The following is a 26,591-nucleotide window of genomic DNA, read 5'->3' on the forward strand; positions in this document are numbered from 1 at the left end:
CCATAATACATACACGCACACACTGTCGTACATAATCAACTAAAAATATCAGCTATCAATAGAAATTATTACTAGTTATTACCTTTAATATTCTACCTAATATTATGCTCAAGATTACAATTTAATACTAACCAAAAATAAACTCAATACTAGAATTACTTTTTAATCCTTATGTTTGAAAAATGTCCTCAATTAGTTTAAAAGAATCTTTCAATCTCAACCATCCATGGAAAATGAATCAATAGATATCATGAGATCTCATGATCTCATGTATCATAGGGGTTGCACCGGATTCGAAGCATATATATATATATATATATATATATATATATATATATATATATATATATATATATATATATATATATATATATATATATATATCAGTGAGGTTTTGGAGGGCCCGTTGGTACTAGGGATGTCAAATGGGCCAGCCCGCTGGGTTATGGACTGGCCCTACAGGGTTGTTGGGCTTGTTGGGCTTGTTGGCTTGGGCTAAATGGTTTTTTATTTTTTTCTTTTTCAGTGGGGTTGGCCCTAACCCTAAATAGTGGGTTGTTGGGCTAATCCAACGGGCTCAATCACTAAACAAAAATTTAAAAATAAGAGAGGATTTCCACATTCGATGGAGAGGTCGGGATGAGTTTTGAAATATCTACACACACACACACACACACACACACACACACACACACACACACACACACACACACACACACACATATATATATATATATATATATATATATATATATATATATATATATATATATATATATATAATTCACATGCCACAAATCCATAATCAACATAAAGTTCAAAACAAAAAAGTCACAAATCCACAATAAATACTAAAGTTCAAAACAAAAAATGCCACAAATTCACAATCAACATAAAATTCAAAACAAAAAATGTCACAAATCCACAATAAATACTAAAGTTCAAAACAAAAAATGCCACAAATCCACAATCAACATAAAATTCAAAACAAAAAATGTCACAAATCCACAATAAATAATAAAGGTCAAAACAAAACATGCCATAAATCCACAATCAACATAAAATTCAAAACAAAAAATGTCACAAATCGACAATAAATACAAAAGTTCAAAACAAAAAATGCCACAAATCCACAATCAACATTAAAGTTCAAAACAAAAAACAAATCAAATGTAAAATAACAATCTTCTTTTTCCTTATTCTTTCCACAGCAACATTTGAAGCTCCAACACCAACTTCACCAACATAATCTTCATCTTCACCTTCACCTTCACCTCCATCTCCATCTCCATCTTCATCTTCATCTTCATCAAAAAACAATAACATCTTACATATAATAAAGCTATATGGTTGGGAAATAATTAATGTTACAATTAATTACCAACATTATTATTATTACTAGCTATAAATATAAAATAGCCACAACACCTTTTACTATAAAAAAAAAAAGCACAACATTTAAAAAATAAAATAGCTAATTTTTTTCTAGCTCATAAAAAAGGATTACATTTATTGAATTAATGGAGTTATTAAATGTTATGATATTAGGATTAAGGATTCCGATTCCCGATTAATTGAAAATATGAACGATGCAATATTAATTAAATCTCTGGCTTTACAATGAAAGTCTATTTGATATGCTTTTGTTATTTATGGTGGTTCTTGGGATTACAATATTAAATTTTCGATGAAAACCTATTCGATATCTGAAACAATGCAATTAATGCAAGCCTCTACATATAATTTTTCCCCCTCTCAAATGCTTCAAAGAAATGACAGAAGCGAGAAGGGATGAAGAAAGCAAATGTTGCGGGCCGTGGGTCAATTATTGAACTTCAGAATAAAAAAAAATCATTTAAGCCATAAATAAAAATTTAAATATATATAAATGTATATATCGTATGGGTCTTTAATGTTTTTCTGGATGTCTAAACTTAGGACTTTTAAAAGAAAAAAAATACATTTGAATTATCTCCACAAAAAAGTGGTCTTGGACTTATAAAATGACATTTGAGTTTATGGAATAACATGTGCATAAAGAATATATTATATAATCATATAAAAAAATGTGTTCAATTAGAGTTTAAATTGATTCATACAAAATTTGAAATTTGCTTTCTAAATGTAATTATCTTAGTTATTATTCGTATTGTGAAAATTATAATATAAATGGAATACAATTAAGAATAAATCAATGTAATTATGTACATAATTAGAGATTATATTAACCATACAAAATTTTAATTATAATTTTGTATTCTATAAAAATAATAAATACTTGACCGATGGAAGCTCAAAAATATTATTATATTAAACAATTTAAAATATTTTTATTTTTTCTATTTTATTTATTTTTATTTATAATAACATAATTTTTCCCCGTGCAACGCGCGGGTGAATTACTAGTTTATTTAATAGTACAAAAAAAAATCAAACTTGATAAATACACCAATATTAACATTTGTAGGAAATCCATGCAACCAATTCCGTGCACAAATAAGAGCTTGCACTTTTTTTGGAAGTAGTCTATTTCTATATTTGTTCAAAATATGGGCTCCAATACTGAAGGCGGATTTTGATGCTACACTTGTAATAGGAATAGAAAGCACATCACATGCCATTTTAGCAAGCTGCCCATAACTTTGCTTTTTTCCTTTCCAATACAAAAGAACATTTATATCATCTAATTGATTCATTTGCACTTTTTCCAAGTATTTGTCTAAATTAGACTTTAAATCTTGATTGCCACTTTAAGCTTTGTTTCGATAATCAATATAACCCTACATAATTTAAGCATATACAAATATTAACCAATAACAAAGAAACAACATAAGCAACATATGATTAACAACATAAAGAAATTAACTTACAGAAATAAGAGTTTCATCCAATTTTCCATGTCCTCCTCTACTTCTCAATCCTCATCTCCTTACTCCACAAATCTTTGGTGCCAAAGATTCTTGTGATTGAGAAGTAAAAACTCCAGAAGATGAAGAACCAACACTCCTTTTCGTGTATTCATTGTACAACATGTATAATTTGTTATTTATCCATTCAACCTTGACTTGATAAGTATGTGGATTAAGCATCTTATAACAATATTCCACAAATTACAATTTCAATCTTGGATCAAAAATAGCTCCCATTGCAAGTATTACACTGTACTCATCCCAATACTTGTCAAACTTCAATTTCATATTCTTAGCCATATCCTTTACTACTTCATCCTCATTTTCTAAATTTTCAAGCAACAAACATTCAATCTTCCAAACTTGCAAAAAATACAAATTTGAAGTAGGATAGGATGAACCAGAAATCAAGTTGGTGATGGCATAAAATGGATACAAAAATGCACACATCCTTTCCCCTCTTGACCACTCTTCATCTGAAGGACAACACTTATAATTTCTATCCTTTAATCCAAGAGAGCAAAAAACACGACGATACTGTATAGCACTATCAAGCATCACATAAGTTGAATTCCAACGAGTTGGCACATCCAAAGCAAGTCCACAAGTTATATCAACACCAACACGTTGAGCACATTCTTGAAATGATATCATTCTTGCCTCAGACATTTTTACATACTTAATGCTCTCTATAATTTTTCCTAATGCAACACTAGCAACTTTCAATCCATCTTGCATAATCAAATTCAAGATATGTGCACAACACCTTACATGAAAAAATTCACCACCACAAAGCAAACTATTTTGTAACGAAAGTTGCTGCTTTAGAAGTCTCACCATCACATCATTAGCAGAAGCATTATCCAAAGTAATGGAAAACACTTTACTATCTATCCCCCACTCTACCAAGCAGTCATAAACTTTCCTAGACAATTCAAACCCAGAATGTGGAGGAGGCATATCACATAATGAAAGTATTTTATTATTCAACACCCAATTTTCGTCCACATAATGCACAATCAAGCATATATAACCGGCATTTGTACAAGCAGTCCACACATCACATGTTAAACAAAGCATACCGGGAATACTTTTCAATATCAACTTCAACCTTTCTTTTTGTCTTTCATACAATTGCAAAACATCCGATGCCACAGTATTTCTAGAAATGAATTGAAAATCAGGATTCAAATACTGACAAAGCAACCTCACACTCCTATATTCAACCCATTTAAATGGAAGATTATGTTCAATTGTACACTGGGCAATTAACTCACGACAAACTTTTTGATCAATGACTCTATTATTCAATTTCCCCTCTTGATCAATTAACATAGCACCCGCATCTCTAAGTTCTGGTTTCTTTTTACATATCAACATATGTCGATTTAAATTTGATGTTCCACTTCCAACATCATGCAAATATGATTTTTTACAATAATTACATGTAACCCTCCCTCTACCATCTTCACCTTTTTGAACATCTGAAAAATGATTCCAAACTTCCGATGATTTTCTTCTTTTTTGAGTAGATAAGCTATCACTATCAATTGAATCAGTTTCATCCACACTAGACATTTCTTCTATACCTAAAAATAAAATAAAAATATAAAAATTAAACAATATACCGAAAACATGTAATTTTCAAATAAATAAATTCAATGCATATAATAATTCATCATTTAAATTCCTAAATGAATAAGCATATAGCTGCAGAATCAAATAAACCAAATATTTAAATTATATAATAATTGCATTAAAACTATTGCAGTATAAACCAATGCAACACAACCCATCTCTCTCCTTCTTAAGTCCAATTCTGCTTGTTTTAGAGCAATTAAGAAGGTAGGTACTAGGTAGAACTTGCAAATTATCACTCTTGCACATGTTTTATGCCTTAACCGTACCCATCAATTATCATATATATTGCATTAAAGTCTATGGCAAATAGAAACAAAACAAATTATGCACGACAAATTATAGAATAAGAAATTGAAAATTAAGAAATTGAAATTTGGAATTCTTCTCACATTCCTTCTACATACACAACTGCAAAGACTATAATTAACAAGAATTAAGCAATTTGAAGAGGAAAGAAAGAAAATTTACCTCACTACATAAATCGTCCTTCTTCTTAGAGCAGTACCCACTGTCAGAATCGAAATCAAAACCGCAATTCAATCAGGCAGTATATGGAAGCCACCCACACATATCTAATATCTCAATAGTTCAACAAAGTATTTATAAATCGGAGACGCAGACGCACATCGCAGACGATCGGCACCTCGATTCTCAAACTGGGTTCGGCGGAGACACAGACGATCGACACCTCGGTTCTCAAACTGGGTTCGGCGGAGACGTAGACGCACATCGCAGACGATAGGTGGCGACGTAGACAGTCGGCGAAGATGTTGACGGCTAGACGCAAATTGGGTTCTCAGTTTCTCACTTCGCGATTCTCAAACTTTTGTTCAAATTGTGTCGCAGGCCCTACAGGGTTACAGTGAACTTTGGATATTACATGGGCCAACTCAACAATCCACTGAGTTGGCCCAACACAATCCAATAACCCTATAGGGCCAACCCAATGAGCTTACCTTTTTATTGGATTGGTTTTTTGGATTTTGCCCTACAATTTTTAGGCCTTATTGGGCCAGCCCATTGGTTTAGGGCTAAATTGACATCCCTAGTTGGGATTATGTCCTTTCGGAGTAAAAGAGAAAGTAACGGATATTGCGATCCGATAGATTTATCATGTAACGCGGTGTATTTCCACGTTACGAGGTTGGAGACTGCTCGCCAGGCTTTGAATCCTGGTTAGGGGTGTGCACACTAAAAGTACGATACCTGATTCCACAGAGTATGAGTGTTGGAACCACGAGATTGGTTATGTGGGCGAGTTGAGTATGTGGCCGGCTAGATTGCCGAGCTGGTTAGGTCCATTCACGATTCGTGAAGACCTACCTCCCCACGAGTAAGAGTTTCTGTAGTTACGGATGTGACTGATGCACGCTATTGCACCGTACGATAGGGCTTCACTGCGGCAGAGTACCTGCCTCGCACAAGAAGAGAAATGAGAAGTATGAGAAAGTTTGAGCAAGAAAGATATCGAGTCAAGAGACTCAAGAGAAAGAAAGCGAGTCTTCGTGACTCTAAGAAACCTCCACAGAAAAGTATTCTATTTTACAAACTAGTGTATAATTATACTTATAGTACTGCACGAGATTGCATAATGAGAATGTTTGCACGAGATTGCATTTGAGTATAGTATTGCACTAGCTTGCATATGAGAATGATTAACCGAGATTCTATTTTGAGCATGATTGCTTAGTTGTATTTTAATGTCTTATATTTCTAGTTGCATGATGAGAACTTGAAAGCATGAAGATAATTTCGTATTGATTGATAGTATGCAATTACTTGATAGCATGAGTTTGTTGATGATGAGACTTGATATGAGAAATGTGTGTTGGAATGATTATGTTGATGAGTTATTTACTGTTGAAGCATGCCTGTTGATATTATAGGTTGCGAGCATATAGAAAATCTGTGATGTATCTAAAGTTGTCTAAGTGTTGAGATTGCTTGATTAGAGTTGTGATCAAATGTTTTTCCAAAGTATATACTGTAGTATTTTATAGGGTTGAATGTGGTTATACTTAGCTTCGTGCTAACGGGTGTTTTCCTACTTGTCTACGTGTTGTTTTGCAAAACCCCTTTTAGGTGGGCCCAACTGAGAGATGATCGAGTTAGACTAGCTTAGTAGATCTAGTAGTCTAAACACTCTTTATTATTATGATGTTTGATGATGGATTGTAGACTTATGATACTTATGTTCGATAATAGACATCAGGGTGTTTTTCCCGAAGTGACTTTAAGTTAAGTAATTCGAATGTTAATTTGGTTTAATGTTTTAGTTCATCCTCAGCCTATGCAATCACCAAGGAGAGGTGGTTGTGGCAGTGACATTCCCACTAGTTTATTATTTAAGTTGTTTATCCGCTGCTTAGTTTATCTTGAATTTGGTTTTAGAACTGTAATTAAGTTTAAGAAAAGTGGAGTGTTACAGTGAGGGTGGGCTGCGGCTGGTGAGGGCGGGCTGCGGCCGGTGAGGCCGCGGGAGAGGCGGTATGCCTGGATGGAGGCGGTTGCGCGACGGTGGCGGGAGACATGGCGGTGTGTGTTGAGGGGGTGGTGATGTTGGGTTGTAGTTGGCTAGGGGTGAAGGGCGTATTTGGGGGTGTAGTAAAGAAGGAGCTAAAGGATGGTGATGGCGAATGAGAATTTTCAGGAAAGGGGTTTTGATGGATATCCATATGAGTTAAATAGGGAGCAGATCATATAGTTAGGGATGCACGGGGAAGTTGCTAGATGTGAGGGGGAAAGAAGGGATTAGTTAGGGGGTAGAGAGTATTCTGTATTCTGTATTTATAGGGATAAAGAGTTTGAGGGCTTCCTAAAGGGGTGGGAATTCTTAACAGGTCTGGTGTAACACCCTACTTTTCTAAAATCTAAATCCCAATTACTTTAACTTAAACAAGATAGTTAGATAGATAAGTAAGATTAATTAACTTAGAAACCAACAATCCAAAAGATACGGGTGTCACCGCCACAGTCACCACCCATGATGATTGCACATGCTACAAAGGATAACTAACTAGAGTCAAGCTCATCAAAAACAACATCAATACTTGGGGAACAAACCCCGGTGTCCAAGCACCAACAAAAGGATCAGTCAACATCATCAAAACATCAATATCCAAAGTAGAATCTAATCTAGAATCTACCAATCATAACTACGCACTAATCTAACTCGTGCGCTCTCAAACACTGGGCCCACCTGAAAGAGGTTATAAAAACAAGTAGAAAATAAACCCGTTAGCAAATTAATGCTAAGTATAAAGCCACTCAACCGTAAAGTACTATAGATATAAATTTGGAAAACGTTTGACAATCACACGTAATCTCAAGTACTTTGCAAGACTTAAACAACAATCTCAATACATGCTCATAAACAACTCTATATGCTTGCAACCTATACTTCATATAAACAAGTTCTTCTCAAATACTCAACTTAATCACAAATCTCATGCTTTAAACATATATCTCTAATCATAGCTCATCATGCAATACTTGTAACACCCCCCCCACCCCCCAAAACAAGCTATAATAAAAGCCTTAACGCATGCAGATAACATAACAAAACACTAGCACAGCGGAAGAAAAGGGATAACTGGATAACATAAAATCCAAACGGGGGTGTTATGCCACGCTTATCAACACGATAAACGCTACGGCCAAATCTGCATGGTTTACATCTATCCAAAAACTCATAAGTTTAAAAATCAAATCGGCTCACAGGCTGTACAACAAGGGAAAGGTACTACACTATCGGGCACTAGACATCGCGCTCGACTAGACATCACCTGTAAGAACACAAAGATAAACATGGGACGACGCCCGGTCAGCGAATAATGCTGGTAACCCACCAATACATGTGAAATAACATACATAAGTAAGGTATAAGCTGTAAAACCATTTTCGAAACGAAATACATATATATAAGTGTAAAACTAAGAGTCAAAGCCAACATAAGACTCAACACTCTCAACAAACAACACGGGAACACATCCCAAGACCACAAGAACGACACGACTCACAAAAAAGTCAAGGTATGTTCTATCATCACTCAATAGATCAAAACCCGACAAGTACAACACAAAGGAAATAAGACTTACACAACCGGCAACACATGCCAAGGCCACCATGCCTTTGTGACTACACACGTCACAAGAGAAGAACACACAACACCGGCTACAATAGCCCTCGTGACATCACCCATCACGAGTTGGTATGCCTGCCTTATGCCCTGTTCCAACCTTATGGCTTCCCCCAACCTTGTATCTTCTTTCCAACCATTACCTCCAGGACCCTTGTACTACTTAGTCCAACCTTCTTCCTCCTAGGACCGTCGTCCCCCCACCAACAAACCACCAACAAAGCCACCAATTCATAGTTCACAAGGTACCGTACACACATGGCAACACATGCCCAGATAACACATGTTATCCCCCATAAACACGTGAACCTTACACAAAGGCCACAACTCCATAATCATGCCACGACCACCACGAGGACCGCTGCAATACCTTGGTGACTAGTGTCTCATACCACTAATCGTGCAATCAAGGTAAAGCCACACACACCACACCTCAACAGGAATCAATCAACAGATTGCAACGAAGGTATGAAACATATTCAATCAAGGAATGGGTCACAACCCAACAACAACAACGATGAATAACACAAGTTATCATCAACCCATCGGAAGGTACAAACAACACACACATGCTTGCATTTAGACATCAAACTAGCATGCTTATCAACAGGAAACCAAAGATAGTTCCGAAGAACACGCAAGACACTTCATGGTTCAACGAAACACAATGTTGAACACTTAGCACGATTCAAGACACCAAAGTCCTACATGGATACCTACCATATAGTTCTAGACATACGAAACATCAAGAAAACACTCAAGTAGTTCCACAAAAGAACATCGGGAAGTCAAAGGACCAAATACCGAGTCAAAAGAATCACGGGGAACAAATCCCATCTCGACACCACTGTGTTCCCCGCGGGTGGACCCACGGGTAGCGCCCCACCCGTGGTTCCGCCCGCGGGAACATATTCCCACAAGGCCCGTACCCGCGAGTGGGGCGACGGGTGGTGCCCCGCCCGCCGTTCCGCCCGCGGGTACAATCCTGTACCACAACAACACTCTTCGCGAATTTTATCTCCAAACTCAAATTCAAGTCCAAAACATGCCAAATCTCACCCAATACAACAAAATGACTTGAATCATAGGAAATGCCAAGCAATGGCACACAAGAATCCTAAACACAAGCTCTAGATATGCATTTTCACAAGACAAATGCATAAACACTCACATTTCATAGCAAAACACAAGTAGAATCCAAGAAATCACATATAGGTAAGCAAAATAGATTTTGTAGAGCATGGGTTACCTCTTGTAGACTAAAAGACTTCACTTTACACTTCAACAAGCTCCCCACAAGGCTTATTTTCCAAACCTACTTCAAGAACAAACTAAGAGATCATAAAGATCCTACTTTTAAGAAAAAGACATCTAAGATGGAACCAAAAACACAAGATGGACTTAGATCTTACCCTCCTAGATGCCCAAATAGGTGAAAGGTTGAATCTTGGAAGAAAATCTTGAAGTCTTGGCAAGGTCTAAACTTAGCTTGGAGGAAAAGCTACCCACCTTTCTAGAGAGAAGGTAGAGCTAATATTTTAGAAAGTGTAAGGGGTGAAATGAAGATGTCTTCTAGGTTAGGTTACAATACTAACACTTGGTGAAAGGTCAAAAATGCCCTTACTAACATTTAGAAAGTGTAAGAAACAAGGGAACTCCCTTCAAAGCTCAAGGTACAACATGACTTTGAAGTTGACTAGTCAAATACTAGTCCTCAAGTATTAAAAATCAGGATTTTAGGAATTAATTCCTCAATTGAAATAGGATTAATTACTCAATTAATCCATGAATTGAATGTGGATTTTTGGGATGTCACAATACTCATGCTCAAATTGATAGATAAAGAGATACTTAAAACTCAACAAGCAAGCTCATGCCATCATGCCAACTCATAAGCAACAATAAAGTATTGTACTTCTCATCATATTCTAAATGCAAATCATGCAAGTCATGTAACAAGATATGTCATGATGTTATAAGTATATACATACATATACTCTCTTTCTTATGTAAAAAGAAATACTTTTTCTGTGGAGGTTTCTGTTGAGTCTCTTGACTCGCTTTTCTCTTTTTTACTTTCTTGATTCTCTTGACTTACTTTTCTCTTCTTTACTTTCTTGCTTTCTTTCTGTACTCGTGGGCGAGATAGGAACTTCACGAATCGTGAACGAACCTATCCAGGGTCGGCATCTAGCTGGCCTAATACTCATCTTGCCCACAGAACCACTCTCTTGGTTCTTATCTCAATCTCTATGGAATCATGTATCGTACTTGTCAGTGTGCACACCTCCTAACCAGGATTCCAAGCCCGGCGGGTCGTATCCAACCTAGGAACTCGGGAATATCGACCAAGTTACTTCATAAATATCTGTCGGTCTTCTTTAACTGTTTCTTTCATTTCTCAAACTTTCTTTCTTTCTCTTTTCTTCCGAAAGGACATAGTCCTAACAGTCCTCCAAAATACTATTTTCCTCACAATAGATAACATATAGATATATCTCATGCAACAACTCTAACTTATGCACATAATTCTCAACAACTTCTCTTTCTCACATTTTGGAAATCAAATATCATGCAATCTTCTCAATGCAAATAGATAATGATTTTCCAAAATAGATATAGGTTTTTGAAATAGATCTTAGAGCCATTTATGCACTTTAGGCAATGAAATCTACTAACATGCTCTTTACTGTGAAATAATATGCTTTAATTCTCATTCACTGTGAAACAAGGAAATATGCACTGCATTATACTAAAATCTCAACATTTAGCAAATCTTCTCAATAAATGCTTAACAAGTATTAAACATGTTTCTTAACTCAAAACATACTCAGATGCTAGCAATTTCATTCACTGTGAAACAGGGAAATTATGCACTGTTTATGCCAAATTCTCAATAACTTAACAAATCTTTTCAATAAATTCTAAAAAGTATCTAGGCCTGCTTCTCAATCAAATATCAATGCTCAAAAGCTATAAACTCAATTACTGATATAGTTCACACACAACAACAACAGAGTATTCATTTCCACATTTCTAACTGTAAATCTTGCTGGGGCGTGAGGCTCAATAAGAATATATACAAAGCCCAAGAATATAATATCGGCCCAGAAATGACGGCCCAAATAATAAATAACCGAAGGACTAACTAATAAATAGAATAAAACAAACTAAATGTGTTACCACCAATAATGGAACCCAAGCACACCAACAAGGAGGAGAAGACCTAGACCACCAAGCTAGCAGGTTGATCATGTCTTGAGGGATACTTTACTTGGACCAGACACCCCCCCCCCCCCTTTATGCTGCTGGAGGAACAACCTGCACCCTCCACGTGTACGACATCCAAGAGGTGTCAACCCCCACCAGACACGCGTCCGACGTAGTCCTGCTGCCAACCGCCACAACCACAAACCAAAATAAAATAAAAGCCAATCAGGTCCATATCTAATAACCCCATCACAAGTCCCCCACTTCTTCTAGTTATTGAATAATGACTAGGAGAAGTATATATATATATAAAAGCCAACTAAGGCATTTACTATCCTAAACCAACTAGGAATCCACCCTATAAACCTATTCCCAGATGTGACAACCCAAAAATAATTTTCCTAAATTCTATTTTATAAAATTCCAAAATAGCTATTTTCACCCTTTCAAAAATTTTATTTCGAAAACGGTGTATGAATTAAATATTTTTAATCAATTTTTTAAATAAATGCAACACTAAGAATATCCTATTTCAAAAATCCTAAATTTCGGGTACATTTATGTACCAAGTTTTGACCCAAAAAGTCAATCTGAGTGAAACCTGAACCAAGTATTTTAACTAGAAACAACTTCTAGAAAATCTATTTTTGACCCCAAGTTGTCCAAAATCATTTTTGAGACCTTAGTCCATGATACAAGGTGAACCATGAAATTTCTACAAGCCAACCTTGTCTGATCTTTTTAGAAGCAAGCCGAATTACTTCATTGCCCTCAACCAATCATTTGTGATCAACCTAGGGTTTTGCACCCATATAAATAGAACAGTAACTCTATGTTTTCTCCTGATCCCTTTCATTTGCCTCTCCACTCCTTGAGCTCTCTGTAGACAAGAGGAAGAAATCATAGTAAGGTTTCCAAGCTTTCATCTCATCCATTCATCTCATATTTCCTTCTAGTTTTCCATCCTTTGCCTTTAATCTCTGAGTTGCTTCCTTAAGCTTTGTTTGTGTTGTTTGTTGAGGCAATAGGTGGTGAAGGAGGTAGTAGTTGAGTAGAGAGGAAGGGTGGATCCACACAAGAAGAAGAAGAAGCACAAGATATAAACCATGGACTCCCAAACTAGATTTTGACTCTGTTAAATGCTAGAAGTGAGAAATAAATGTTTAGAAATGCTAGATAATGTTTGTTGTTGAGCTATTTTTGTGTTGTTGATGATCTGTGATTGATTTATTGAGGTTTGAAAGTGTTTTTGTTGATCTGAGAAGGCTACAAGTGAAGAAGAGGGGGTCTGGTGCACACAAATGGTGCACCAGTAAGCCCAACGGGTCTAGCCAACGGACCTTGGCAAGGTCCGCAGGCTAGACCCGTGAAGCCTCGGACCAATGCAATGGATCACAGCTAGATCCGTTGCCAAGGGCCGTAGCTTGGCGGAGCCAAGCGGCGGGGCTTCACAAGCCCCGTCACCAAGCTCCGCCAGGCCAAAAGATGGTTCTGGCCGGGCCCTCTGTGGCTCAGCTATGCGTTGTTCAGACCGGGACTCGTGGTGTAACACCCCCACAAAACAAGCTATAATAAAAGCCTTAACGCATGGAGATACCATAACAAAACACTAGCACAGCAGAAGATAAAAGGGTAACTGGATAACATAAAATCCAAAAACTGGGGTGTTATGCCACGCTTATCAACACGATAAACGCTACGCCAAATCTGTATGGTATACAACTATCCAAAAACTCATAGTCTAAAGCTAAACCGGCTCACAGGCCGTAAGGCAAACGAAAGGAGCTACACTATCGAGCACTAGACATCGCGCTCGTCTAGACATCACCTGAAAGATCACAAAGATAAACATGGGACGACGCCCGGTCAGCGAATAATGCTGGTAACCCACCAATACATGTGAAATAACATAAATAGGTAAGATATAAGTTGTAAAGCTATTTTCGAAACGGAATACATATATATAAGTCAAAAACCAAGATCAATAGCCAACATAAGACTCAACACTCTCAACAAACAACACGGGAACACATCCCAAGACTACAAGAACAACACGACTCACAAAAGAGTCAAGGCATGATCTATCATCACTCAATAGATCAAAACCCGACAAGTACAACACAAAAGAAATAAGACTTACACACCCGGCAACACATGCCAAGGCAACACATGCCTCCGTGACTACACACGTCACAAGAGAAGAACACACAACACCGGCTACAATAGCCCTCGCGACATCACCCATCACGAGTTGGTATGCCTGCCTTATGCCCTGTTCCAACCTTATGGCTACCCCAACCTTGTTTCTTCTTTCGAACCATTACCTCCAGGACCCCTGTACTTCTTAGTCCAACCTTTTCCCTCCTGGGACCGTCGTGCCCCACCAACGACCACCAACGAGACCACCAATTTCATAGTACATAAGGTACCGTACACACACACGGTGACACACGCCTCGGCGACACACGCCTTCCCAAGAAATACGTGAACCTGACACACAGGTCACAACTCCATAATCACGTCACGGCCACCACGAGGACCGCTGCAATACCTTGGTGACTAGTGTCCCATACCACTAATCGTGCAATCCAGGTAACGCCACACACACCACACCTCAACAGGAATCAATCAACGGATCACAACGAAGGTATGAAACACACTCAATCAAGGAATGGGTCACAACCCAACAACAACAACGATGAATAACACAAGTTATCATCAACCAATCGGAAGGTACAAACAACACACATGCTAGCATTTAGACACCAAACTAGCATGCTTATCAAACGGATAAACCAAAGGTAGTTCTGAAGAACACACAAGACACATCACGGTTCAACGAATCACAATGTTGAACACTTAGCACGATTCAAGACACCAAAGACCTACATGGATACCTACCACATAGTTCTAGACATACGAAACATCAAGAAGACACTCAAATAGTTCCACAAAAGAACATCGGGAAGTCAAAAGACCAAATATCGAGTCAAAATAATCAAGGGGAACAAATCCCATCATAACACCGAAGTGTTCCCCGCGGGTGGACCCACGGATAGGCCCCTACCCGTGGTTCCGCCCGTGGGTACACTACCCACGAGGCCATGTACCTGCGGGTGGGCGGCGGGTAGGGTTCTGCCCGTCGTTCTGCCCGCGGGTACATCCCTGTGTCCAAAAATAATCCCTTCGGGGATTTTCAACTCCAAGCTCAAATTCAAGTCCAAAACATGCCAAATCTCACCAAATACAACAAAATGACTTGAATCAAAGGAATAGCCAAGCAATGGCACAAAAGAACCCTAAACACAAGCTCTAGATATGCATTTTCACAAGACAAATGCATAAACACTCACATTTCATAGCAAAACACAAGTAGAATCTAAGAAATCACATATAGGTAAGCAAAATAGGTTTTGTAGAGCATGGGTTACCTCTTGTAGACTAAAAGACTTCACTTTACACCTCAACAAGCTCTCCACAAGGCTCAGTTTCCAAACACACTTCAAGAACAAACCAAGAGATCATAAAGATCCTACTTTTAAGAAAAAGACATCTAAGATGGAACCAAAAACACAAGATGGACTTAGATCTTACCCTCCTAGATGCCCAAATAGGTGAAAGTTTGAATCTTGAAGTCTTGACAAGGTCTCAACTTAGCTTGAAGGAAAAGCTACTCACCTTTCTAGAGAGAAGGTAGAGCTAATGTTTTAGAAAGTGTAAGGGGTGAAATGAAGATGTCTTCTAGGTTAGGTTACAATACTAACACTTGGTGAAAGGTGAAGAATACCCTTACTAACTTTAGAAAGTGTAAGGAACAATGAAACTCCCTTCAAAGCTCAAGGTACAACTTGACTTTGGAGTTGACTAGTCAAATACTAGTCCCCAACTATTAAATTTCAGGATTTTATAAATTAATTCCACAATTGAAATAGGATTAATTAATCAATTAATCCATGAATTGAATTTGGATTTTTGGGGTGTCACACGTGGGCCCTTGAGGCTCAGACACTCAGGCTCGTTACGACGCACTAGTAGAAGTTAGTTTCGTTGGATTTGGAGTTAGAAGTCATGATTTACAGTTAGAAATGTGGAAATGAATACTCTGTTGTTGTTGTTGTCTGTGAACTATATCAGTAATTGAGTTTATAGCTTTTGAGCATTGATATTTGGTTGAGAAACATGTCTAATACTTATTAAGTATTTATTGAGAAGATTTGTTAAGTTATTGAGAATTTGGCATGGACAGTGCATAATTCCCTGTTTCACAGTGAATGAAATTGCTACCATTTGAGTATGTTTTGAGTTGAGAAACATGTTTAATACTTGTTAAGTATTTATTGAGAAGATTTGCTAAGTGTTGAGATTTTAGTATAAAGGGTGCATATTTCCTTGTTTCACACTGAATGAGAATTAAAACATATTATTTTCACAGTAAAGAGCATCTTAGTAGATTTCATTGCCTAAAGTGCATAAATGGCTCTAGGTAAAGCCTAAGATCTATTTCAAAAACCTATATCTATTTTGGAAAATCATTATCTATTTGCATTGAGAAGATTGCATGATATTTGATTTTCAAAATGTGAGAAAGAGAAGTTGTTGAGAATTATGTGCATAAGCTTGCATAAGTTAGAGTTATTGCATGAGAAGCGTTCCGCTTATGATCGATAAGATCATTAGAGGTCCCTAGACCATAAACAAATCCAATCTCGATCACTAGATTTCATTAAAGATCCTATCTCCCGATTGGTGAAACCCGATCCCTAGATTGGTAAAATTTAATCTCTTTTATGTTAAAGACTCAGTCCCTGGATCACGAGTAAATTCAATCCCTTGATTGGCAAAGTTAGATCTCAAGATCACAACTAGTTTGATCCTTCGATAGCCGAAAAGATTGCACTTGCGGTTGTAGTCTTTTTCCCTTAGGTAAGTTTTATCCCACTGGGTTTTTCTTAGTTTAAGGTTTTTAACGAGGCAACCGGTGTAAATCGCAATCCTATGCTCGACTCAGACTCGAGAAGCCCGTTATGGAAAAATTTAGACTACCCTTTATAGTTCACAAGACTGTGCTTAAAGGTTGTGCTCTTTTTTTCCTTAGTTAAGCTTTTCTCCATTGGGTTTTACTTAGTTTAAGGTTTTTAACAAGGCAATTGGTGCAAGTCACGGACTGTTTATTCATATTTTTCAGACCGAACCCTTCCTCGTTAGCTCGACGTCAGGGCACGGATGGGGGCCGGGCGGGGGGGTGGGGGTGCTACTTGATAGGGAATATACCACGGTTTTGACTTCCATATACGTTCGTGCTCTCGTTTCGTAGACAGTTTGGGGTCAAACGATTCAGGGCATGGTCAAAGTTGACGGGTCAGCTCTTGGGCCTATATAAAGGGCTTTGACTGTAACACCCCACTTTTCTTGAACTTACTTAACAAACTAAAACCAAAATGAGATAAACTAAGCAGCGGAAAAGTTAACTTAATTACAAACTTAGTAGGTGTGTCACCGCCACAATCACCTTCCCACAGTGATTGCACTTGCTAAGGGTAAAACTAAACATCAAGTCAAACTAACATCCGAATAACTAGGGAAATTCAACCCCGGTGTCCGCCACCAACAAAAAGATAACATACTACAAAACCAAATAACAAGAGTTTAGACTACAAGCCATCTAACTAACTAGTCTAACTCGAGCACTCTCAAGAGCTGGGCCCACCTGAAAGGGGTTTTTCAAATAGACAAATACAAAAAAACCCGTTAGCACGAAGCTATCTATAACTCCACTCAACCCTGTAAAATACTACAATATATACTTTGGAAAACAGAGTTTACATTTTTGAAATCAACCACTTAAACACTTAAATCATACTTTGGCGTTAGCTTCTAGATGCTTGCAACCTAAGTAACAAGTAGGCATACTTATTCAATAAACACTTATCACATTCTCATCTCATGAACAGACTAAGCTTCTCATTTACTAAAATAAACTCATGCTTTCTCAGATAACTCCAATAAACATTCATAAGCTATCATATACTTATCATGCATTCTATGGTAACACATATAACTCACAACAGGCTCATACTCTCAATCACGCAATCTAGTGCAAGACGTATAACTCATAAGCAACTCATGCTATTAAGCAACTCATAAGTGACTCATGCTATTAAATAACTAATAAGCAATCTTATGCTACTAATCATGCAATCTCGTGCAAGATATATAATAAGCAAACTCATGCTACTAATCATGCAATCTCGTACAAGATATATAATAAGCAAATCCATGCTACTAATCATGCAATCTCGTGCAAGATATATAATAAGCAAACTCATGCTACTAATCATGCAATCTCGTGCAAGATATATAATAAGCAAACTCATGCTACTAATCATGCAATCTCGTGCAAGATATATAATAAGCATAGGTACATATACACTCTTTTGTAAATAGTATACTTTTTCTGTGGAGGTTTCTTAGAGCCATAAATGACTCGCTTTGCTTCTTTCTTTCTTAGAGTCTCCAAGACTCGCTTTCTTAGAGTCTCCAAGACTCGCTTTCTTAGAGTCTCAATGACTCGTTTTCTCTTTACACGTGGACGAGACCGGATTTCACCCTAAAGGGGATGAATCCATTGGACACGGCGTCGAGTCGGCCAATCGCTAACATCTCGCCACCGAACCAATCTCGTGGTTCCAAACTCAAACTCTGTGGAATAAGGTATCGAACTATCAATGTGCACACCCCCTGACCAGGATTCCAAGCCTGGCGGGTAGTTTCCAACCTTGTAACGTGGGAATACGCCGCGTTATATGAAATCGGACCGCAATGTCCGTTTCTTTCTACTCCGAAAGGACATAGTCCAAACGGGTCCTCCAAAAACAATGTTTTCCTCAAAATATATATATATATATATATATATATATATATATATATATATATATATATATATATATATATATATATATATAAACATATCACTCATGCATCTCAAATCATGCAACACTTATCTTTTGCAAATATGCACATAACTTCTCAACACATTCTCAATTTGACAAGATAAAGACTTTCCAAAATGGATATGAGTGTTTGGAAAATAATACTTAGGCTCACTTTGGCCACTTATGCACTTTAAAAACAGGGTATGCTCAAATGCAATTTACTGTAGTCATGCTTCCATTTCTATGCACTGTGGATTCTCGATAAATCAATAAATCATGCTTGTAATCCATAACTTGACAAATCTTCTCAACAAGTACTTAGCAAGTATTTAACATGCACTTGAAACTCAAAATACTCAGCTCGGACTCATTCTCAGCATAATAATATTCAAGATAGACATGCTTTTGTAAACTTCAACATTTGGGAACTTTGACAATACTCTCAATCAATCATAAAATACACTTTAAGCATGCTTTTCTAGCAAAACTCTAACAATTAATGTTCATGCTTCTCCAAATAATAACATGCTCATCATGTGGATAAATCAAAGTCTGATACATCAACATTTTCATTCAGTGTAACAACTCAAACCACAATCTGCAACATTTATCTCCACAAAAACATTCATAAATAGCTCAAAACTTAACCAAACTTAATGAAATCAAAGCCAAAACGTGCGTCAAGACGACCCCGAGGTTCCTAGCCACACAGGCTCATGACACCCCGTCCGAAACGACACGTAGCTGAGCTACAAGGGCCCGGCCACTGCACTGGAGGCACTCAACGGACCTTGGGGCGGGGCTCAACTAGGCCCGCCCCTCAGACCGCCTAGCCACCGGCTCTAGGCAACGACCCTTTCCTAGGGCCGTTCCCTAGGCCCGGGGGGCAACGGCCTTAGCCAACGGTCCCCTTGTTGGGCCGTTGGCTGGGACCGGCCAACCTACTGGTGCACACAGCCTGTGCACTAAATGATTTCTTCTCATATGCAAAAATAGCTCAGGCATTTCTAACTCATCCAAAACATCAACAACACATCATATAGACAAGTAATAGATCATCTAATAGCTCAAAAACAACATATATCTAGCATTTCTACTCATTAAAGACTTCACGGAGTCTTGTAAAAAGCCTGGGAGTCCATGAGTTATACCTTTGTAGCTTTATCTCCTTCTAGTTTGATTTCCACCTCCCTTTTCAGCTAGCTACAACCCCCGTCACCTCCTAAACATCTCAAACAAACCATACAACCAACCTAACTTATAAGCTCAGAGAATGATGGAAGCAAAGATGAAATGGAAGGCTAGGATTAAAAACAAAGATGAAGAATACCTACTATGCTTGCTTGTGTTTCTTGCAGGGGAGCTCAAGGGTGGAAACAAGAGGCTGAGTATGATAAGGGAGCAATATATAGGTGCACAAAACCTTAGGTTGATTCCATATGATTGGTTGATGGCAAAAATGTAATAACTTGGCTAGAAAGGTGTTATCAGACAATTTTGGAGTGGTGTGGTCCACCAAGCTTCATGAACCAATGGCTAGATTTGCTATTTTAAATTGTTTGGGGTTGAAAAATGAATTTTTCCGAAATAATTTCTAGAGGAACACTTGGTTTAAGCTTCTCAAAATTCTCCTGGTTTCACTCAGATATATTTCTTAGTTCAAAACGTGTCACGCAATGTACCCGAAAATTTAGGATATTGAAATTTAAATCCACTCTTAGTGTCAAATCACATCTAAAAGGGCTCAAAATAATTTATTCAACGCCATTTTCTTCATAAAAATTTTTATGGAGTGAAAATTGGCTATTTTAGATTTTCTTAAAACCGGATTTATAAAATAAATTTTTAGGTTGTCACATTGACCCTTCAATGAGGGGGTCTCTTTTCTCCCTCTTGATAGGAATATTTTTGTAAGTTTTGATGAAGCCAAATGTACTTTAGATCCCCTTAGTTTTTAGGTCTTTGAGTACAAGCATCATAAATCAGAATAGCGAATCAAAAGGAATCTACCATAGGAAGAACAAAATTAATTTGAGAAATTAATTTTGGTCCTACGAGTATTCATCCGAGAAAGAAGCATAAAGGAATGGCGTTGCAAAGAATGACTGGATGAGCCTAATGGCAAAATGGTAGAAGTCCTTATTCAAAACGATCACACTCGAGATCGATTCCCCCCAAGGACTTATTTTTTACTAGTCAAATTTTCGGACAAGCACAATGTCCAAAGGAGCACAATGCTATCAAAAGAGCACGATGTGCTAAGGAGCACGATGTGTGCTGACAAGCACAATGTGTGCTAAGGAGCACCATGTTCAAAAGGAGCACAATGTATCTAAAGGAGCACAATGTGAACAAGCACGATGTGTCCAAAAGAGCACAATGTGACCAAATCAGAAAAGCACAATGTTCAAGTCAAAGGAGCACTATGTTCAAAGTCAAAGGAGCACAATGTGGCAAAGAAGCAAGATGATCAGAAATTGAATCAATTCGAAGGAATTTATTCCAAGTCTACCCACATGCCACAAGAATCCAAAATTGCCTGAAAGACATTTGATCAGAACGGAAAAATATTTATGAAGACATGAATATAAAAACTTATCCTAGAAATAAATTCTATAAGATGAATTTATTTCAAAGATACGTTGGATATTCAATATGACAACAAAATAATATTTTGAACAAATCAATTGGAGATAAGATATTATTTTGTCAGGCAAGTTGACAATCAAATCAAAATTGAAGACCTACTATTGTCAACAATATCAGGCTATGAAGATTCAAATTTCAAATATCAAATTATCCCACTCCAACGGATATATTTGATTGCCTATAAAAAGCCATGAAGACTTGAAGACAAAGTGTGTGTGGAGCAGAGGTGAACAAGATAGACACGAGATAGAAGTGCAATACACACGAAAATTCAAAAAGTGCAAGTGCAAGACATCCGGATGAAGTGCTTGTGTAGCGCTTATTCACTATTGTAACTGTGTGTGGAAAAATAGTGAATTTCTCCTAGACGCGAAAGGAGAAAAGTGGACTAGGAAGATTACGCCACTTCCGAACCACTATAAATTGCCTCTCTCATTTACATACCGCACTTACATAATTTGCTCTATCTATTTATCTTATCCGACTAACCCGTTTACTATTCACAATCAATCTTAATCGTTCGGGTTTAGTGTGCTTTCACGTATGCATGTGACTCAAACTTCTCGAGCTTAAATATTGAATTATTCTAAGCAAGTTTGACGTGTTGCATGTAATATTCGTTACACGGTCGACGTGATACGATATTTATTTATAATCTTGAATATTGTTATTATATATTGAGTGAACCATCTCCTTTATATATTCAAGATACCTCTGTTACTTTATTCTATCTTACATGCGTATTTAATTCATTAATTGGGCCTAACTCTTTACATACTACCTATTCCGCTGTGCAGTTTAAACTTACTCTATTTACTTGCTACTTAGAGTTGAAGTTACCAAAGAGTTATTTAAATTGTGAAAAAGTTTAGAAAGTCTATTCTCCCCCCCCCCCCCCCTCCCCCCTCTAGACTTTCTACCACCCTATCGGGACCAACACCTCTCCACTACTATTTCTCTCTAAAAATCTCTCTACATATTCAATAAAGAGAAAACTACGGGGGATTGGCCCAGATTGGATCTTATTCATACATTTCTACTCAATTCTTCATACATTCAATAGTTCAATACACAATGTTCTACACATTAAATACATGGACTAATTTTCCATATCAAGGATGATAATAAATAATTCGAAATATATGGTTACAATAGATATTGTTATAATGATATAGTAAAATTAATTTACAAATTTCTTCAGAAGTTTTCATGCATTGATAAAATTCTAACAATGATGTGTAAACTTGTTCAATTGGAGTCAATGAGATTTTAACATTGTAAATTCTTTGGAAAATGGGATGAGGTTCGAACCTAAAATCTTTCTTAAAGAAATTAATGAGTAAGTTAATTAAGAATAATAAATAATTAACGAAATATTTTGTTACTAAAGTTTATTCTAACAGAACGCAAAGTTATTTAAAGGAAGAAAATAATATAATAGAGGGTAATAAGAAAAATCATTAAAAAAAATACCAAACTAAAAATAATATGAATCATTTATTTCAACCAACAATTACACCAACATTTCTTGTTCCCGCTAAGGGCCTAACTCTTCCCGTGCGATTGTGCAGTTGGGGCACCTTAAGCATTAAAATGACGCACCTTAAGTACACAAACCACGCACCTTAAGCACACAACAAAGCACCTTAAGAACATAAACCACACACTTAAGGTTTTAAAATGGCTCACCTTTAGTTTCACACAACTGACACACCTTAAGCATACAGATCACACACCTTAAGAAGGAAAACCATGCACCTTAAGTTTCAACAACTACTCACATTAAGCACAAAACACACGTACCTTAAGAAAAACCCACGCACCTTAAGCACAAAAACCACGCACCTTAAGTTTCAACAACTACTCACATTAAGCACACAACCCACACATCTTAAGCACAAAACTCACGCACATTAAGCACAAAAACCACGCACCTCAAGAAGTTAAACCACACACACACACACGCACCTCAAGAAGCCTATATATATATATATATATATATATATATATATATATATATATATATATATATATATATATATATATATATATCAGTGAGGTTTTGGAGGGCCCGTTGGTTCTAGGGATGTCAAATGGGCCAGCCCGCTGGGTTATGGACTGGCCCTGCAGGGTTGTTGGGCTTGTTGGCTTGGGCTAAATGGTTTTTTATTTTTTTCTTTTTGAGTTGGGTTGGCCCTAACCCTAAACAGTGGGTTGTTAGGCTAATCCAACGGGCTCAATCACTAAACAAAAATTTAAAAATAAGAGAGGATTTCCATCATAAATAAGAGAGGATTTCCACATTCGATGTAGAGGTCGGGATGAGTTTTGAAATATCTACACACACACACACACACACACACACACACACACACACACACACACACACACACACATATATATATATATATATATATATATATATATATATATATATATATATAATTCACATGCCACAAATCCATAATCAACATAAAGTTCAAAACAAAAAAGTCACAAATCCACAATAAATACTAAAGTTCAAAACAAAAAATGCCACAAATTCACAATCAACATAAAATGTCACAAATCCACAATAAATACTAAAGTTCAAAACAAAAAATGCCACAAATCCACAATCAACATAAAATTCAAAACAAAAAATGTCACAAATCCACAATAAATAATAAAGGTCAAAACAAAAAATGCCATAAATCCACAATCAACATAAAATTCAAAACAAAAAATGTCACAAATCCACAATAAATACAAAAGTTCAAAACAAAAAATGCCACAAATCCACAATCAACATTAAAGTTCAAAACAAAAAACAAATCAAATGTAAAATAACAATCTTCTTTTTCCTTATTCTTTCCCCAGCAACATTTGAAGCTCCAACACCAACTTCACCAACATAATCTTCATCTTCACCTTCACCTTCACCTCCATCTCCATCTCCATCTTCATCTTCATCTTCATCAAAAAACAATAACATCTTACATATAATAAAGCTATATGGTTGGGAAATAATTAATGTTACAATTAATTACCAACATTATTATTATTACTAGCTATAAATATAAAATAGCCACAACATCTTTTACTATAAAAAAAAAAAGCACAACATTTAAAAAATAAAATAGCTAATTTTTTTCTAGCTCATAAAAAAGGATTACATTTATTGAATTAATGGAGTTATTAAATGTTATGATATTAGGATTAAGGATTCCGATTCCCGATTAATTGAAAATATGAACGATGCAATATTAATTAAATCTCTGGCTTTACAATGAAAGTCTATTTGATATGCTTTTGTTATTTATGGTGGTTCTTGGGATTACAATATTAAATTTTCAATGAAAACCTATTCGATATCTGAAACAATGCAATTAATGCAAGCCTCTACATATAATTTTTCCCCCTCTCAAATGCTTCAAAGAAATGACAGAAGCGAGAAGGGATGAAGAAAGCAAATGTTGCGGGCCGTGGGTCAATTATTGAACTTCAGAATAAAAAAAAATCATTTAAGCCATAAATAAAAATTTAAATGTATATAAATGTATATATCGTATGGGTCTTTAATGTTTTTCTGGATGTCTAAACTTAGGACTTTTAAAAGAAAAAAAATACATTTGAATTATCTCCACAAAAAAAGTGGTCTTGGACTTATAAAATGACATTTGAGTTTATGGAATAACATGTGCATAAAGAATATATTATATAATCATATAAAAAAATGTGTTCAATTAGAGTTTAAATTTTTTTTTTTTGAATGCTACTAGCTCTATTACATTGTAGTATCTGTTCATATACTTTCTCAACCTACTGAAACACAAAGAGCTAATAACGCCTCCATTGAGGCTCAAACTTACAACCTTCCAAATGGAAGTTCAACCCGGGTACCATTAGACCACATCAATTAGAGTTTAAATTGATTCATACAAAATTTGAAATTTGCTTTCTAAATGTAATTATCTTAGTTATTATTCGTATTGTGAAAATTATAATATAAATGAAATACAATTAAGAATAAATCAATGTAATTATGTACATAATTAGAGATTATATTAACCATACAAAATTTTAATTATAATTTTGTATTCTATAAAAATAATAAATACTTGACCAATGGAAGCTCAAAAATATTATTATATTAAAAAATTTAAAATATTTTTATTTTTTCTATTTTTTTTATTTTTTTTATTTTTATTTATAATAACATAATTTTTCCCCGTGCAACGCGCGGGTGAATTACTAGTTTATTTAATAGTACAAAAAAAAAATCAAACTTGATAAATACACCAATATTACCATTTGTAGGAAATCCATGCAACCAATTCCGTGCACAAATAAGAGCTTGCACTTTTTTTGGAAGGAGCCTATTTCTATATTTGTTCAAAATATGGGCTCCAATACTGAAGGCGGATTCTGATGCTACACTTGTAATAGGAATAGAAAGCACATCACATGCCATTTTAGCAAGCTGCCCATAACTTTGCTTTTTTCCTTTCCAATACAAAAGAACATTTATATCATCTAATTGATTCATTTGCACTTTTTCCAAGTATTTGTCTAAATTAGACTTTAAATCTTGATTGCCACTTTAAGCTTTGCTTCGATAATCAATATAACCCTACATAATTTAAGCATATACAAATATTAACCAATAACAAAGAAACAACATAAGCAACATATGATTAACAACATAAAGAAATTAACTTACAGAAATAAGAGTTTCATCTAATTTTCCATGTCCTCCTCTACTTCTCAATCCTCATCTCCTTACTCCACAAATCTTTGGTGCCAAAGATTCTTGTGATTGAGAAGTAAAAACTCCAGAAGATGAAGAACCAACACTCCTTTTCGTGTACTCATTGTACAACATGTATAATTTGTTATTTATCCATTCAACCTTGACTTGATAAGTATGTGGATTAAGCATCTTATAACAATATTCCACAAATTGCAATTTCAATCTTGGATCAAAAATAGCCCCCATTGCAAGTATTACACTGTACTCATCCCAATACTTGTCAAACTTCAATTTCATATTCTTAGCCATATCCTTTACTACTTCATCCTCATTTTCTAAATTTTCAAGCAACAAACATTCAATCTTCCAAACTTGCAAAA

General features: G+C 36.1%; 1 protein-coding gene across 1 annotated transcript; it reads right to left on the bottom strand.

Annotated features, from left to right (window-relative positions):
• Nucleotides 1-1,196: 1,196 nt before the first annotated feature.
• On the bottom strand, nucleotides 1,197-25,979 carry LOC109179123. Its single transcript, XM_019328698.1, has 3 exons — nucleotides 25,770-25,979; nucleotides 24,321-24,425; nucleotides 1,197-1,297 (listed from the first exon to the last, which is right to left on the bottom strand). The coding sequence occupies exons 1-3, from the start codon at nucleotides 25,930-25,932 to the stop codon at nucleotides 1,197-1,199; spliced, it is 369 nt and encodes a 122-aa protein (XP_019184243.1). The 5' UTR covers nucleotides 25,933-25,979.
• Between the last annotated feature and the right edge of the window lie 612 nt (nucleotides 25,980-26,591).

This window comes from Ipomoea nil, unplaced genomic scaffold (assembly GCF_001879475.1).
Source record: "Ipomoea nil cultivar Tokyo-kokei standard unplaced genomic scaffold, Asagao_1.1 scaffold0179, whole genome shotgun sequence".
In the NCBI taxonomy this organism is placed as follows: Eukaryota; Viridiplantae; Streptophyta; class Magnoliopsida; order Solanales; family Convolvulaceae; genus Ipomoea; species Ipomoea nil.